Genomic DNA, 14,922 nt, shown 5'->3' on the forward strand with positions numbered 1-14,922 from the left:
TCTCTCATAGGCTTTCTTTTATTTCCTTTTCTATCCTCAACTCCCAAACTAGCTGTTGGGCTCTTAGCTAGCGGAGGAGGAGAAGCAAAGAAGTCTTCGTCTCCATTGCAATTTGCGAGGTCAGGGCCTAGTTACAGGGTAAAAAAATGGATCAATTTAATCATCAGGAAACTGTTTATCATCATCAACAAGTTCAGCCCCCAAATCCCCCGCTTCCCGAGTTTGGACAGCCTCCGCCTGATATGCACTTGTCTTCTAATCGCCCCAATCTTGACTCCAGGTTTTGCCCCCGTCCCTTTCTCCTGCAATTCCAGATTCTCAACTTTTGCATGCAAGTTGTATTTATGAGATTGGGTTTTGCTTCCCTGGTGGTTTTTTGCTTTCCAGGTTTAGCTGGGATTGTTTGTCCTGATTTATTTGATCCTGACGCCTTAACTTGTGAACTGTGTGCTAGGGTTTAAGTTAAAATGGGGGGTGTTAATTGGTTAGGAAAAGCATGTGGAACAAGTTCAAAATTTTGATGCTATATGATGCTGCCCTATTAAAGTGGGCAAATGGGTGTATCTTGGGTAAATTTATTCTGAGAGGTTATGTTACAAGCTACCCATAAATTTAACTAGTTTTTAGAAAGAGAAATCATTAGCTGGAATTATCAGGGAGTGTATGATTGTGGTTGCTTTTCAAGGAAAAGAGGGTACAAGTTTTTAGGTTTAAAATTGTGTAGAAACCTTTACTGTGAATGAGGATTTCTGTTATTGAGTATACAAAGCTTCTCTGACTGGTAAATGCAGTGTAATTTGTAGGATGGAAATGCTTAATATTGGAAAGTGATCCAGTGTGTATATTTGTTATCTGAATGTAAAGAAAGCAGATGATTGAAAATCTGATGAGTTAAATGAAGTTCTGGTTAAGTTTTACTGCATTGCTTACTAGCGTGTGGAAGTTGAAGTGGTAGATGCAACAAGATAATTGCTTTTGACTTTCGTTGAAGAATTATCTGAAAAGGAATACACAAAATCGTGTCAGGCATTTACTGAGGTTAAAGGAAGCGAATGCTGAAAACTGTTGAAACTCAATTAGCTGTTGTCAAGTAATAACACTCACGTCTACCCCATTGACAACCAAAAATGAGAAACACTAAAATTACATGTTTATCATATAAATTTGTGCATCCTTGGCTGATATAGTATTTGACATTCAATACCTCAACAGCTTATGTTCGAGTTGTGGGAAAACCTTATTACCACCCTTGAGACACTTCAAATAAGTGAATAACCTCTTATTTGCACACGACTGGTAGTCCACGTTAGAAATAAGGATTAAGCTTAAAACAGCAGGATTATTTGTGTGGTGATGATTGCTTGTCCTATGGAGCTCACAAACTATATGGAAATTGTAGCTGAGGTCAAAGGATCTACTCCTTTCCATTTTCCCTTTGATAAATCCTGAGCATTACTTTTGCAGACAACTTCACCACTTCTGGACTCATAAACAAGGAAGGTTCTTGTAATACTAGAAATATGAAGCTTCTCTAATTTATGGTGTCAGCGTGCCTGTATAGCACTTTTTTGTGTGGCGTAGCCAAATGTCGGAGCAAAAAAAAAATTACAAATAGGGCCACACATCAATTTTCTTGTCTTATAGAGGCACAATCATTTTCCTTCTCTTGTCATGCTTGCACAAGTAATAATCTGTTTCTTGGGTATAGTATTTTCTTACATGGCAATAAATATGCTGCTTTACAATGGTCAACATATTTTTCCGCCATCATCCTCTTGTATTAGGTGCAGTAGAATTCATGATTTCATTGAAATTTTGCTGATTTATTCTGTAAATGCCATGGATCAATGTAGCTTAGTTTGAGAATAGAGCACTTTTTCTTTGAGTCTCGAGTGTGTTGTTGAGGATGGATGGTGATTGTTAAATACAAGTCAATTTATCAGTCTTTCAAAATCGAATCTCTGCCAGACTTACATAGAGAGAGAGATTTATTTCCTGCCTTGTGAAACATAGGTCTTTTGTGTATTTTAGTTCTCTGCTAAATGTACTGTGTTTACCCATTCATAAGATGAATATCTAGCATCCAGTTGGCATAGTATCGATTCGCAAAAATGGTATAACAGGTCATATAGCTTGGGTCTTTGATAGATGAAACTTGATAACCCTTTATACACAAGAGTATATATCTCTGCTGGATAAAATTGTTTTTGAAACATTAAATTTTTCATATATATTTTACTGGCCCTTCTCTCTCACCTCCCCCCTCTCTCTCTCTATCTCTCTGTCTTTTTATGTCCTTATTCTCCTTATTGCCTGGGTCGTCACTTGAAGGCCAGAAGCAGTGCCAAAGGACTCCATTGCCACAAGGAAAGTTCAAAAAGCTGACCGTGAGAAGCTACGGAGGGATCGCTTAAATGAGCAGTTTGCTGAGTTGGGAAATACCCTTGGTAAGCCCAAAAGTTTTGAATTAGCTTGGTAACGTGGCAACTAATGCATTCTGCTTTCTATGAAATCCGTTGAACATCTTATCCTGGAACTCATTATAATGAAAATAGTATCCCAGAAATGTATATTGTGAGTGGGTTCATATCTCTTCTTCTGTACCTTGCTTTACTCGCAGAATCTTATGCAATTTTCTCATTACTTGAATTTCTTTTTCTTTGACTTATAAAGAGTTTGCCCCATTTGTAAGGAATTGTTTAACCAAATCCTTCTGAAGATTCACCACTTTAGTGGATTTTTTCTCTGGTCAAATCTCATTCGTGACATGGTCTAAAATTATCACATCTGGAGGCACATTGCCACCGGATATTCTCATAGCAATCCCCAGTGGACTTCTTTTTTTTTTTTTAAATTTAGTATGCTAGTTACTGTTAAACATTAAGCATTAAATGACTGCTTGACTTCATAGCAGAAGTGGGGACCAGTTGTGGGACATTCATGTCATGGATCTTTTAACGCTTGTTCCCTCTCCTCATTACCTTAATACTGGAAAACGATTTGCACTCTACTATAGTTGATGTCTCATGTGCTTTCTGTTTAGTTTTGTAGAGCAACTAGACAACTGTATGACGATGTTTAATCCTGCACCCCTATAAACCCTCCTTGAATAGACAAAATCGTAATTTCTGGTATTACTTGAAACAACCAAGAGATTTTATATATTCAATTTTCAGCCGGTATGATCATGAAAGTAGCTTGTTGTTATGTAGTGTTGTCACTGGTGTTTCCCAAACATCTGTAACTTGGGCTGATTATGAAGTTTGATTTCAACCGCAAAACTTTGTCAAGAAACTTATTAGTTCTGTACATATGGTTGAACCTATATCCCTTTTTTGTTTGGTTCAAGTAACTTATTTACCTGTAGTAAGTTTCATGTGATTTTTTTCTCATTAGATGTGTTTAACGAGTTTGCAGATCCTGATAGGCCAAAAAATGACAAAGCATCTATCCTCACTGATGCTATCCAAATGGTGAAGGAATTGACTGCTCAGATTGACAAATTAAAAGCTGAACATGCTGCACTTAACGAAGAATCTCGTGAGGTGATTGTTCTAGCTACTCATCCCCTTTTTTCCCCTTTCTTTTCTTCTCCTCACGGCCCGGTGAGGACTGTTTTACTGAATACTTCCATTTCCAAGCAGTTGACTCAGGAGAAAAATGATCTTCGAGAAGAGAAGGCATCTCTTAAGTCAGATATTGAGAGCCTTAATGCACAACATCAGCAGAGAGTGAGAGCTATGTATCCGTGGGCAGGCATGGATCATTCTGTTGTTATGCACCCAGCTTCTTATCCTTTTCCATTGCCCATGCCGATACCTGCTGGTCCAATTCCCATGCATCCATCTTTGCAGCCATTCCCACTATATGGGAATCAGAATGCTGCGGTTGTTCCAAGTCCTGTGTCAACTTTTGTTCCATATATGGCTCCTAATAGCATTATTGAACAGCAATCAACACAACATGTTTCTCAAGTAACACAGCCTGGTAGCAGATCCCATACTTCAAGCAGGCAAGATTCTAGACCCAAAGCATGCAATCAGAAGGATAGCAGAAGTGAAAAAAGCGAGACTTCAGATGATGTTGCAACTGACCTTGAGCTCAAGACCCCTGGGTCTACAGTAGAACAGGTTAAAATACAGGGTTTATTCTACTCTGTCAAGAAGGTCTTTTAGGTAAAATAATGAAGAGAATTTGACATGGCTGAACAACCTTGTGCAGGATGTTTCACCTGGACAAAGAAAAGCCAAAAGATCATCTAGGAAGGAGAGTAACATTACGGAAGGAAGTTCTTCAAGCAGGTGTTCATCATCTCACAGTGTACAGGCTGCTTCGTCAAGTAGTGTAGTTGGTGGCACAAAAACAGATGAGTGAAGGAGGAAACCTGAACCTGGTTATTTCAAATTCATTCTCCTCTCTTAATCACTCTGAGTTAACCTTTGTCAACTGCTGGTGGCATTCTTCTACTCTGGTGTGCAGCAGCTGCGGCGGACTTCAGCTGGATACCAGAGGACGAGTCCAAGTGTAAATATGGTGTAGTTCCTCTCCATAAGTAGGTTAGTGCTTCCACAGGACGTGGATTATAATGGAGCCAGCATCTGGAAAAGTAATTTCAGAGGTGATCTATGTAAGCTTTGCTTTATATTTTTTGACCTGTTATCACGCATTCCTTCTTTCTTGTTGTACAGCTTTGTGTAAATTTTATGTTTTAAGGATTAGATAAAGATTTTACTGACTTCAAGGCTGATCAAGTTTCGGTGAATGGACTTGTTGATGAATGAATGGGGGCACCACACTGAAGTTAGCCGAGTAGAAGTCAGGAGAATACAAATGCAGTGAAGTTAGCCGAGTAGGAAGTCAGTCAGTGATGAAAGTTATGCGACTCTTCACTGCTCCTATGTGAATGTGGCACGACCAAATTTTCACTTCAGAGTCGTTACCATTGGCCATGCCCACTACATTTCTAGCGCTCCAGTTCTTTTTCTGCTTTTGAAGGGAGAATGGAGTGCTATTTGACCCCTTTTCGTCTTTTTTTTAAGGAGTGCTGGCAAAGAACGTGCTGCAGCGTAATGGTCATTTGGATTTGTTACGGTACAACTGACACCATAGGATGTGCCGACGTCATAGTGAGTGGTATTTGCTATTCGGTGAGCCATTCTGATGGGGGAAAAATATAAATAAATATGGTGTAGTTTTCATTGTTGGTTGGTGTGGGTGAGAAAGTAAGGCAGGACATAAATAGGAGATACAAACGTAGCCGCGCGTGCAATTCCTTCCTTTCCTTTTTTTTTTTTTTCCATCTTTTAATGGAGGAGATATAGATACAAAAAATGGCTGCTACGGACAAATTTTCATCTTTCAACGGACGGGTATGTTTGGACGAGAAATTATTTGAAATGATTATTATAGTAATTTTTTGTAATGTGATGTATGTAAAATAAAAATTTTATTAAAAATATAAAAAATTGATTAAAAATCATAATTGTGATGTAAGTAAAATAATATTTAGAACAAATGTTGCTATCCAAGCTTGCTCAATTAAATATTTTGTTTGTATAAAAAACACAATTTCTAATTAATTTTTTAACTTTCTGTTATCATTTGAAAAAAAAAATTATCTTTGCATTTTTTTAATCAGTTTATTTGCATACATCCCATTCCAAAAAAAATGATATAATAATTATTTGAAATAATTTTCTATCCAAACATAGATATTAACCATAGGTTACCATTAAAGAAACCATTTGGAATTCATAGAATTTAAGTCATAAATTGCAAAATTTATATTAAAAAATACATATGAATTGCAAATGAATTACTCCCTCCGTCCTACTTTTATAGTCTTGTTTTCCTTTTTCATCCGTCCCAAATTGTAGTCCACTTCCCCATTAAGGAATGTAGTAATCTTTCAAATTGTCTAAAATACCCTTATTAAATATCTTGTTATTAATACATTGTTATTAAATACTAACTCACTACATTGAATACATTGAGGTTTTCCAATGCACTCTTCGTGATTAGCATAAGGGTATTTTAGGAAATTATTAATCTAAATTTATGTTTTCAACCAAATTAATTACATTTTCTTAATCTGTGTGAAAAAAAAACCAAGACTAATAAAACGGGACGGAGGGAGTATAAGCAATGGTAATTGGACTTAAATCCACTGACTGTAAATTTCAAGGCTTGAAAAAAAAAAGGAATTTTTTGAAAAAGCCCAAGGCATTATCTTGACTCTTGAGGTTAGGTGGACCATTGATTGTGTAATGCACGCGGCGACAGCAAGCGTGGGATGAGAGAGAAGCAGCCAACAACTCCGTACCAGTAAAATACATCGCCACATGTCGAGGGACTGACTGAGAGGAGGCTTTCTCCCAATCTTAAAAAATTATCTGCTCTGTTCTCTCTGCTCACTTCTGCTTGACGACGAGTAAAACTTTTAGTTGGCCAAGGCGTAGTAACAGAGAGTAACAACAATAATGGCTGTGGCTTCCACATCTCTGGCTTGCCCCCAATTCTCCGGCCTCCGCCGTTCTTCTTGTCCCAAGCTCGATTCGCCACCTCTTTCCATTTCCACTGCTCAATCTTTCTTCCAAAATTTGGACTCTCATCTCCGCCTTTCTTCTTCTTCCCCCCGCAATAAAGCTTGCCGGCCTGTCGTTGCAATGGCCGGCTCCGGAAAGGTTATTTCTTTTTCATCCTTTTTATTCTAGTCTTTTATTATTATTGTTATTATTTTTTTTTGTAAACTTGACTTCTGTGACTGACTGTTGTTACTGTTGCCAGCCTATAAATATTGGGTTCCATGAGATGACAGATTTATTCCTTTGAAATTCATTGGGGTAGTTCTGGACTCTTAATTATAGTTTAAGGATTTATGCTAATTTATTATGAAAATGTAATGAGGCATTGGATTTAATGACTCTAGTCATTGGGTGGTTGAACAGTGATGAAGTAAACTGGACTTCAATTTGATACCTTTATTTCTTGTCCCCTCCCTCAAAACCAAACTAAAAAAAAAAAGAGGAAAAAGAAAAGGCTCCGGATGGTAAGAATTAGACCTTGTACTACTTTATTCGTAAGTCTTCAATGAAATGCGAATCTCTAAAAGCTCAAATTGTTCGACAAGATCATGATGCTTACCGCACAGTGATACATTATGACATTTCTTTCATAAGTTTATTGGCATACTGAGAAATGAGAATGGTGTCATTGGTTACTCCACTTTCTTCTTTTAGCCAAGCCGAAGCAATCCACGCCTCTACGCCATCTCTCTCTCTCCCACCTTTTTGCTAGAGTATGTTAGTCATGATGATTCAGTTTGGTTTTGGATGATGCTTCTTGGCTGTTCTTGAATGTCATTGTGCTCTGAATCTGGGAGATTTTCTTTTTTGTTTTTCCGGTCCTGGTTAATTCTGATGGTTCATTTTCCGAATATTATGCTTTTCCTTAATGTACTTCAGTTTGTAAAACTTATTTCATTATTTCACTCTTTCTGGTTCTACTTGATCACTTGCTTTCTGAGAAACTATTCATCTTCTGATGATCAGTGTGACATGAGAATATATGAGCTTTAAAGAGTGTATTAACCAGAGTCTTTTGGTTCTTCTTGCAGTTCTTTGTTGGTGGAAACTGGAAGTGTGTAAGTGTCCTTTTCTTTTTCTTCTTTGAGTTCTTATTTTCATAAGATCATTCATCATACAGGTACTTATACTTGAACTGTGTATTTATTTCCTCTTTGCTCAGTTGACTCTTTAAATGTCCAGTGTTCATAATTAAGAACTTTAACAATTTTAGCAAAGTAGGTCCGGCTCCTGACCAAAAGGTGATGGGGGTTCTTGGACTTCTAAAGGTGCCAATAAAATAATAATTATACCACTAGAAGGCAACACTTGTAAATTATAAATTACAGGGACTGAGAATCCAAGGTACTAAATGGACAGTAATGACTATTTGATGTAACAAGAAAAAACTAATAAGTCACGGTTATTAATTTCAGTAGTTTAGCTTATCTTTCACTGCACTTGCTTATGTCTTGCCTGTTATCTTTCTCAGCAAAATAGCTGTATTTAATGCTTGATTAACCATCCAAAAATAGTCCCAGGATACTGATATTCGTAAGTTTATGCTCATTGCTAACTAGCCTGTGGTATTCATGCTTTTATTGTTAGTTTTTTCACTCACAAGGTGGGGATGGGGGCAAGCTTGTTCTTATGCTTTTTCGCAGCGTGAAATGCTCACTGCTGGTGTAGTTTGATATATATGATCTAGAATATGGGTTTTGTGCTCTATGAAAATGTGATTTCTTTTGTCTAATTAAGTAAGTAGCATATTTTTGGCACATAATGACATTATAAGACAACATATTTGCTGAATATGTTGATCTCCTTTTACCCCTCTTTCTCCATTTCTGATAGTTCTGGATAACTTTGACTAGATAGAGCACACTATTTAGCAAAGGATTGAGTTTTTTCATGCTTTAGCTTTGTTCTTTATTGACTTCTTATTGCATGTTTTGCTCAGAATGGAACAAAGGAGTCCATCGGCAAGCTTATCTCTGATTTAAATAGTGCAATGCTGGAGTCTGATGTTGGTGAGTTGTCCACAATATGCTTTCAATATAGCAATAGCAAGTCACTTTGTCCCGAGTGCAGGAGAGTGCCTCAATGTGCCCCATACCGATGTGAATTGAATGAATGGACACCACACAAGTTCGTGCCTTTCCCTTATCACACAGCGATAGTCATTCTTCTTCCTTCGGGCTCCCTTGGATTGGTCTTTTTTTAGCGAATAGGGAACCCCTTGGTGGGAGATTACTGTTCTTTGTCAAATAACCCCAAAGTAGTCTTTTATACTAGTTATGTCATTGAGGTTGGAATGAAATTGTTGTAATTGGTAAAAGTTTTTAGTTGTGACATGTCTACAGATTTCTAGCAAGCATCTTCTAGGGATAATCCAGTCTCAGTTACATTTTCTTCCCCGAGTAAGATGTACCTTAGCTTAGTGGTTAGCCGTATATGTTGATGCTATGACTAGCAAACCTTGAATATAATACTATTTCCATCTATAAGTCTGTTTGAAAGCTTGTAGAATTTAGAGCAGTGCCTTGCATTATTTTTACGCCTGGGTGGCTACGATTTGGAGGCTATACTTTTCTGTTTAATTGCCAATTGTGCATCTTATCTTGCCACATTTGAGGCGCTAAACTACTTTGTCTTAGTTATTTGCTAATCTAAATCGTATTCAGCAGCTCTTCAGCTTTGAATGCCACATTACTAGATTTATTTTGGCTCTTTGAAATCCAGATGTTGTTGTGGCACCTCCATTTATATACATTGATCAAGTAAAGAGCTCATTAACCGATCGCATCGAAGTTTCTGCTCAAAATTGTTGGATAGGGAAAGGTGGAGCTTTTACTGGGGAAATCAGGTGAGGTTATATGCGTATTGTACTATTTTTTCATTAAACTTGTGGTAAATCTGGTGAGATTAGTTTAGTGGGACCAAAATATCAGTTGCCTGCATTCTTGTGTTTCAGAAGTTGGAGAATGAGTATTAGGGAGAAGTGAGGCGATTTGGATAGGTGGGCATGTTGTAGCTCACTTGTCTCTGATTTTGTTACCTTGACTCCCAATTATACCAGCTTGCCACTTCACTGGTGATTACGTAGGTCTTATGCTTAGAGGTGATTAGTTGGTTTGACTTTGACATTACAAGGTTTGCATGGCAATGGGGATTCGAATCTGATAAGTTCAAATGCATACAAGGGTGTTCAATTTGGCAAAATTTGTGAGTTTTAGATGTTGTGATGAAGTTGGGACTTGCTTAGTGGTTAGTAACTTTTGCTAGATTGCAGAATATAGAAGAGAGATACACGATTATGCAAGTATATGGAAGCAAGAAAAATCAGGGATAGCTCCATCCCATTCTAAATATGGCAGGTGTCTGTGATTGTCCCCATTTGCCATTTAACCTCCACTGGTTTGAAATGCATTAGAGAGAGAGGGAGGGATGGAAAGGGTGAGAGAGAGAGAGAGAGAGAACCTTACAGCATTTTTTCATTCTAGCTCAAAATTCTTTCTTGCAGTGAATGGATTATGCAGAAGTTTTATCTTGAGTTAACTGTATATTAATAGATCTTTACAAGCTTTTAGGCCAACATTCTTTAGACAGAGTTTGCTCTTTCAATAGGACTACTTCCTTGGGTTTTCAATTGCTGACTGGCTTAATAGTCTGAGTTCAGCTTATTGATCATTTTAATTGTTGATTGGTTTGTGGCTATTTCAATGCCTTAACAAATGACTGAAATAATCTTAATTTTCATTTTTGTTTCATAGTGGGGAACAATTGAAAGATATTGGATGCAAATGGGTCATTCTTGGGCATTCTGAGCGAAGGCATATAATTGGAGAAGATGATGAAGTAAGAGTCTTCCAGATTTTACTACTTTTTAACCTGTTTTCTTCTCGCTAGTCGATTTGCAGTTTGTGCTTTGAAAATCTTTCTAATTTACCAGTAAATAAGTAGAGAATTATAATAAAAATGAAACAAGGAATTCTTAAAACTGACGAACCCCTTATCATGCAGTTTATAGGAAAGAAGGCTGCTTATGCCTTGGGCCAAGGTCTTGGAGTGATAGCCTGCATTGGAGAGCTTTTGCAACAAAGGGAAGAAGGAAAAACTTTTGATGTCTGTTATAAGCAACTGAAGGCTTTTGCAGGCAAGCTGTTAACTCATCTTCCATAAACCTTTTCCTTTGCACCCCCTTCTTCTTCCCACCTCCCTCCTTCCCTCTATCTCTCTCATGAGTAAATGTTTAAGTGGGAGATGGACTATCAAAAAAGAAAACATGGTTATCAATTTTAATGTCACATATAAATCATGATATTGCAGATGCTGTACCAAGCTGGGATGATGTTGTTATTGCCTATGAGCCTGTATGGGCTATTGGAACTGGTAAAGTGGCCACACCTCAGCAAGCACAGGAAGTGCATGTAGCTGTTCGCGATTGGCTTAGTAAGAATGTTTCAGCTGAAGTTGCTTCTAAAACAAGAATTATCTATGGAGGTCTAATCTCTCTCTCTCTCTATCTCTCACTCCCCCCTCCCCGACAAAAAAAAAAAGAACCAAAAAGAAAAGTAGAAGCTATTGTTCCTGTGCAGCTTGATTAACTATTGCTGTATATGATCTCAAAGAATGCTGTGGGTCAGGAATTCAATTGACCTTGTCGTCCTTGTCTTTGTTTCTGCTCCAGCGGACATGAGCTTTCCAGATGCTTCAGAATATTTTTGATGGTTGAATACTTTTTTTTTTTTATATTATTAGACTACTGACTATCTTTTTGCAGGTTCTGTTAATGGAAGCAACTGTGCTGATCTTGCAAAACAAGAAGATATTGATGGATTTCTTGTAGGTGGTGCTTCCTTAAAGGTACTATTCTGCCTTTTAGATATTTATACCTAGTTCTGTTGTCTACTGTTTAGGTTTTATGTTTGTTTACTTGGTGTGGACTAGCAAATGAAAACTTAACATATTTCAAAGTTTGGCCAAAAAGGGATTGGGGTGAGCAAGGAGAAGAGGCTCTCTCGTGCCAGTGATAGCAACATGTTATCTTGCCATGACTGCAAGCTGTTTATTTCATGCAGATAGTTCGGCAACTTCACAACTTTGAATACTGTCACTTCTTATCTTCATTTGAGACAACAGTTCATCTCATTTTGTTAGTTCGCAGTACCTAGACTTGATGGCATGTTAGTCTTATATTTGGCAATCGTTTGCTATATTCAATCAGATTCAGAAGGCTTTTAGACATACAATCCTATGTTTATTGTTTAGTAACCTTTACATGTGTTGCCTTTGGTGTTAATAATTGAATATCCATAGAGGCATGTGGTAGTGAATTTGTTGTTCTTAATGACAGGGATTAGTGATCTCATAAAAATTGGCGCATTTTGATTATTGAGGTTTTCTTCTCCATTTTAAGAGATGGTTTTTTAAGGAGCTTTATTTTAGAAAGAGGATGCTTTGAATTTCTGAGTGTTGCTGGTGTTTTTGGCTCCTAAAAGTGGGCATTGGGAGTTTAGCAGGGTGAGTGGTGTCTGTTGGGAAAGCAGAGAGAGAGAGAGAGAGTCACATACCTGGAACATAAAATTGATGTTTGATTCATTGGCTGCAGGGACCTGAGTTTGCTACAATTGTTAATTCTGTAACTTCCAAGAAGGTTGCTGCATGATCCTCTGAGGTAGCTTTTGGCATCAAAAGGATAGGCGGATTGGAGTATCTTCTGAGGTATAAGTATTGCGCAAACAGGATCTTTTGGTCAGATTTTGATCCTGTTCAACTTCTTTGTCCCATACATTGAATGATGCACTTAATTCGCTTCAACTATATAAAATAATAGAGATTGTATGCTAAAATTTTAGCTTTTGGTGTAACAAAATAAGTTTTGAGTTCAACAATGTATGATCTTCCCGGAACAGAGTGATTTTATGTTATGCAACATAAATTTTTCGCTCAGATATAAATAAAACGCAGAGGAATCAAGAGTTGGATTTTGTTTGTTCTGTTCTCATATTTGAGGGGGCAAAAAATAAAATGGAATGTCTTGTTGGTGATGCTTACGGAACTTAAGTTGTGGACTGGTTTGAGCTTGAAAGCTTATTAAGTTTGAATCCCGAGCCTTTTTATTTATTTATTTATAAATCTTCATTTCCTCTTTTTGGTTATCCCTTTTTTTTAAAAAATATTTTTCAATCTGTCATGGAGGAGGAGGTGGAAGATGGGGGGGAGAGCTCTACCATTTATTCTTGGTTGGCAGCAGCACCAAAAGTATGATGTGGCTCTCTAGAAGCTGCACACAAGAATCGGGGTGGAGTTTTCTAAGTTTGCTGAGCAAATACACTGAACTGAGAGATGGCTACTTAAAATAAGCAGTTTAATTTTCCGCAGTGTTCTTTTGAAAGGAATTCAAGTTTTTATTTTGGTCAAAATGAGCCAGAGTTTTGTTTGACAAGTGAAACTTAGTGCTAAAACATTCAAATTATCGTTTCTTGACCTTTGCCAAGTGCTGGGGTTAGCCTGTGCACGTCTACGGAAAAGGGTATGCGTACGTTTATGTTGGCACCACGGCGGCAAGTGGACTAAGAGCATCAGCAGCTTTGAGTGAGCATTAGTTAAAGAACAGGAGAATCCACACTCAAAAGCATATATTATTCCCAAGCAACTCTTCCTAGAAAGTAAAGCATCCCAAAGGCCTTCAATGTCTTCTACTATAAATCATCCTTCCAAAATGCTCGAAAGATGGTAAGAAAACAGCAGAGGAGAGAGATGGGTTGGTTTTATTCCAGGAGGGGTCCGGAATGGAAACAAGGATGGAGAGGCCAGACGATGGCCTCGCTCTCCTTGCCACCGCTTCCGCTACTGGCCATATTTGCCATTGTCATTTGCTTGTTATCATTGCCCCAATCCACAAGCGCTGCAACCATCGACTTGAAGTTGCTCCTCTTCTTAGTGCCCATCCTTCTAATCTTGTTAATTCGTCCTAGCTTTTCTGGTGGCTGGTTCAACTTCGGGACTCCAAAGCCCGGGCCCGGTTCATCAGCACATCAAAGTGGCGGATTCCCATGGGGTGTTGCCTTGTTGGTGGTGATCCTCGTGGTGTTGGTTTCTTATCAATCATCATTTCAATCCATGTGGTTTACCCCTCTGCGGAGCTCGGATTAGTAAGCCGAAAGGCAGCAGTAACTTGCAAGCTAGGAGTTGTGTGCATCTGTGTGTGTGTGTTTAGAAATAAATTGAAACATTACTTAGAATAGTAAATTGCCAAAAAAATTGTTATGTTTGTTCATCTGTGATTCCTGTTGAAAATTTTCCAAAATTTGGCTTTCATATCGAGGACGGTTTTAGAAGACGACATATTATTCCAGCACTGGCAGTGGTGGCCATGGGCGGCCCGAAGAGCCATGCAAGCCTATGAGTTGCATCACGGAATTGGATCTATATAGTTGCTTTAGGCCGAGCACAAATGGCCCAGTGCAGAAATGCAGCAACAATACATGAGGGAGCGAATCTAATTAACATCTTTAAATTAAATAATCTGCCTTCAACCCTTAACCACCATTCCTTCCGAAAAAAAACCCTTTACCACCACCATGATTTTTTACTCGTTGGAATCTGTTTCCTTGAATCATGATGGTATTATGTATTATTGCGCTACCAATCAATTTCAAGAATCAGGAACAGGAATCAATGCACCATGTCCACAACAAAAGTCCATATGAACTGCTAATCAATTCAAGTTGTGATTCAGATAATAAATCCTGGGTCACACTCACATATAGCGATCATTGAAATATCGACCAAGAGACCTGCCGACCATGCATGATAAACCAAAAAACATTTATCAGTCCATAAATAAACCTCTATCAGTGGAGTAACTGATGGGGCTCCATCAAGAATGGAGATCCCCAAACAAATGATATGCTGCTCTAAGACCATCAAATAATAACTAATTCAGGAAAGTTGAAAGCCGTCAAAAAGCATGCACAATCTGCACACGCATTAAGCTATTTATTTACTACTCCATTGATTAGCAACTTCCTTTCCTCTCTTTTTATCTTTTCCATTTGTTGCAGATTTTCAGCAGAATTTCAGGCCCTGTATGGATTATGGAGTACAACTCAACAATCATGAATCACCAACATCATCTAAGATAGCAAACTCTCACTCCGATCCTACCGTGTAACACTTTAACAATCTAAAGATTTCCCTGCTTTTAATACATGCACACGAAGAAAAAAAAAAAAAGAAAGAAAGAGTAACGCAAAACCAATTATTACTATCAACCAACAAGCTGTATATACTTGCAAAAACACAAGAGAAAGTGGACTATGAACTGATGTTGCACAAGAACAACTACTACTGG

At 37.9% G+C, this 14,922-nt stretch overlaps 3 protein-coding genes across 4 annotated transcripts; all 3 read left to right on the top strand.

Moving 5' to 3' along the window:
* On the top strand, positions 1–4,741 carry LOC140035066 (transcription factor bHLH121-like). Its single transcript, XM_072074545.1, has 5 exons — positions 1–280; positions 2,332–2,447; positions 3,418–3,545; positions 3,645–4,130; positions 4,222–4,741. Exons 1-5 carry the CDS (start codon positions 147–149, stop codon positions 4,372–4,374), a joined length of 1,017 nt encoding a protein of 338 aa, XP_071930646.1. The 5' UTR covers positions 1–146; the 3' UTR covers positions 4,375–4,741.
* A 1,609-nt stretch (positions 4,742–6,350) lies between these two features.
* LOC140035067 (triosephosphate isomerase, chloroplastic-like) lies at positions 6,351–12,557 on the top strand. Of its 2 annotated transcripts, none has more exons than XM_072074547.1 (9): positions 6,351–6,683; positions 7,616–7,642; positions 8,524–8,593; positions 9,306–9,429; positions 10,337–10,421; positions 10,587–10,719; positions 10,893–11,066; positions 11,347–11,429; positions 11,920–12,086. In XM_072074547.1, exons 1-9 carry the CDS (start codon positions 6,480–6,482, stop codon positions 11,935–11,937), a joined length of 918 nt encoding a protein of 305 aa, XP_071930648.1. In that variant the 5' UTR covers positions 6,351–6,479; the 3' UTR covers positions 11,938–12,086. The 2 variants fall into 2 exon arrangements, with proteins under 2 accessions (XP_071930648.1, XP_071930647.1); XM_072074546.1 differs by lacking the exon at positions 11,920–12,086 and adding an exon at positions 12,175–12,557 and having other exon boundaries at positions 6,352–6,683.
* Positions 12,558–13,193: 636 nt separating this feature from the next.
* LOC113733487 (uncharacterized) lies at positions 13,194–13,845 on the top strand. Its single transcript, XM_027259855.2, has one exon. The coding sequence runs from the start codon at positions 13,299–13,301 to the stop codon at positions 13,719–13,721; it is 423 nt and encodes a 140-aa protein (XP_027115656.1). The 5' UTR covers positions 13,194–13,298; the 3' UTR covers positions 13,722–13,845.
* The last annotated feature ends 1,077 nt before the right edge of the window (positions 13,846–14,922 follow it).

Source organism: Coffea arabica, chromosome 2c, assembly GCF_036785885.1.
Source record: "Coffea arabica cultivar ET-39 chromosome 2c, Coffea Arabica ET-39 HiFi, whole genome shotgun sequence".
NCBI classification, from domain to species: Eukaryota; Viridiplantae; Streptophyta; class Magnoliopsida; order Gentianales; family Rubiaceae; genus Coffea; species Coffea arabica.

Bases quoted from the DNA above. Each gene is read 5' to 3' on its own strand.
- LOC140035066 (XM_072074545.1), top strand. From the start codon at position 147: ATGGATCAATTTAATCATCAGGAAACTGTTTATCATCATCAACAAGTT. The intron at 281-2,331 runs GTTTTGCCCCCG...CGTCACTTGAAG, and splicing joins CGCCCCAATCTTGACTCCAG to GCCAGAAGCAGTGCCAAAGG. The intron at 4,131-4,221 runs GTTAAAATACAG...AACCTTGTGCAG, and splicing joins CTGGGTCTACAGTAGAACAG to GATGTTTCACCTGGACAAAG.
- LOC140035067 (XM_072074546.1), top strand. From the start codon at position 6,480: ATGGCTGTGGCTTCCACATCTCTGGCTTGCCCCCAATTCTCCGGCCTC. The intron at 7,643-8,523 runs GTAAGTGTCCTT...TGTTTTGCTCAG, and splicing joins TTGGTGGAAACTGGAAGTGT to AATGGAACAAAGGAGTCCAT. The intron at 11,067-11,346 runs GTCTAATCTCTC...ATCTTTTTGCAG, and splicing joins AACAAGAATTATCTATGGAG to GTTCTGTTAATGGAAGCAAC.
- LOC113733487 (XM_027259855.2), top strand. From the start codon at position 13,299: ATGGTAAGAAAACAGCAGAGGAGAGAGATGGGTTGGTTTTATTCCAGG.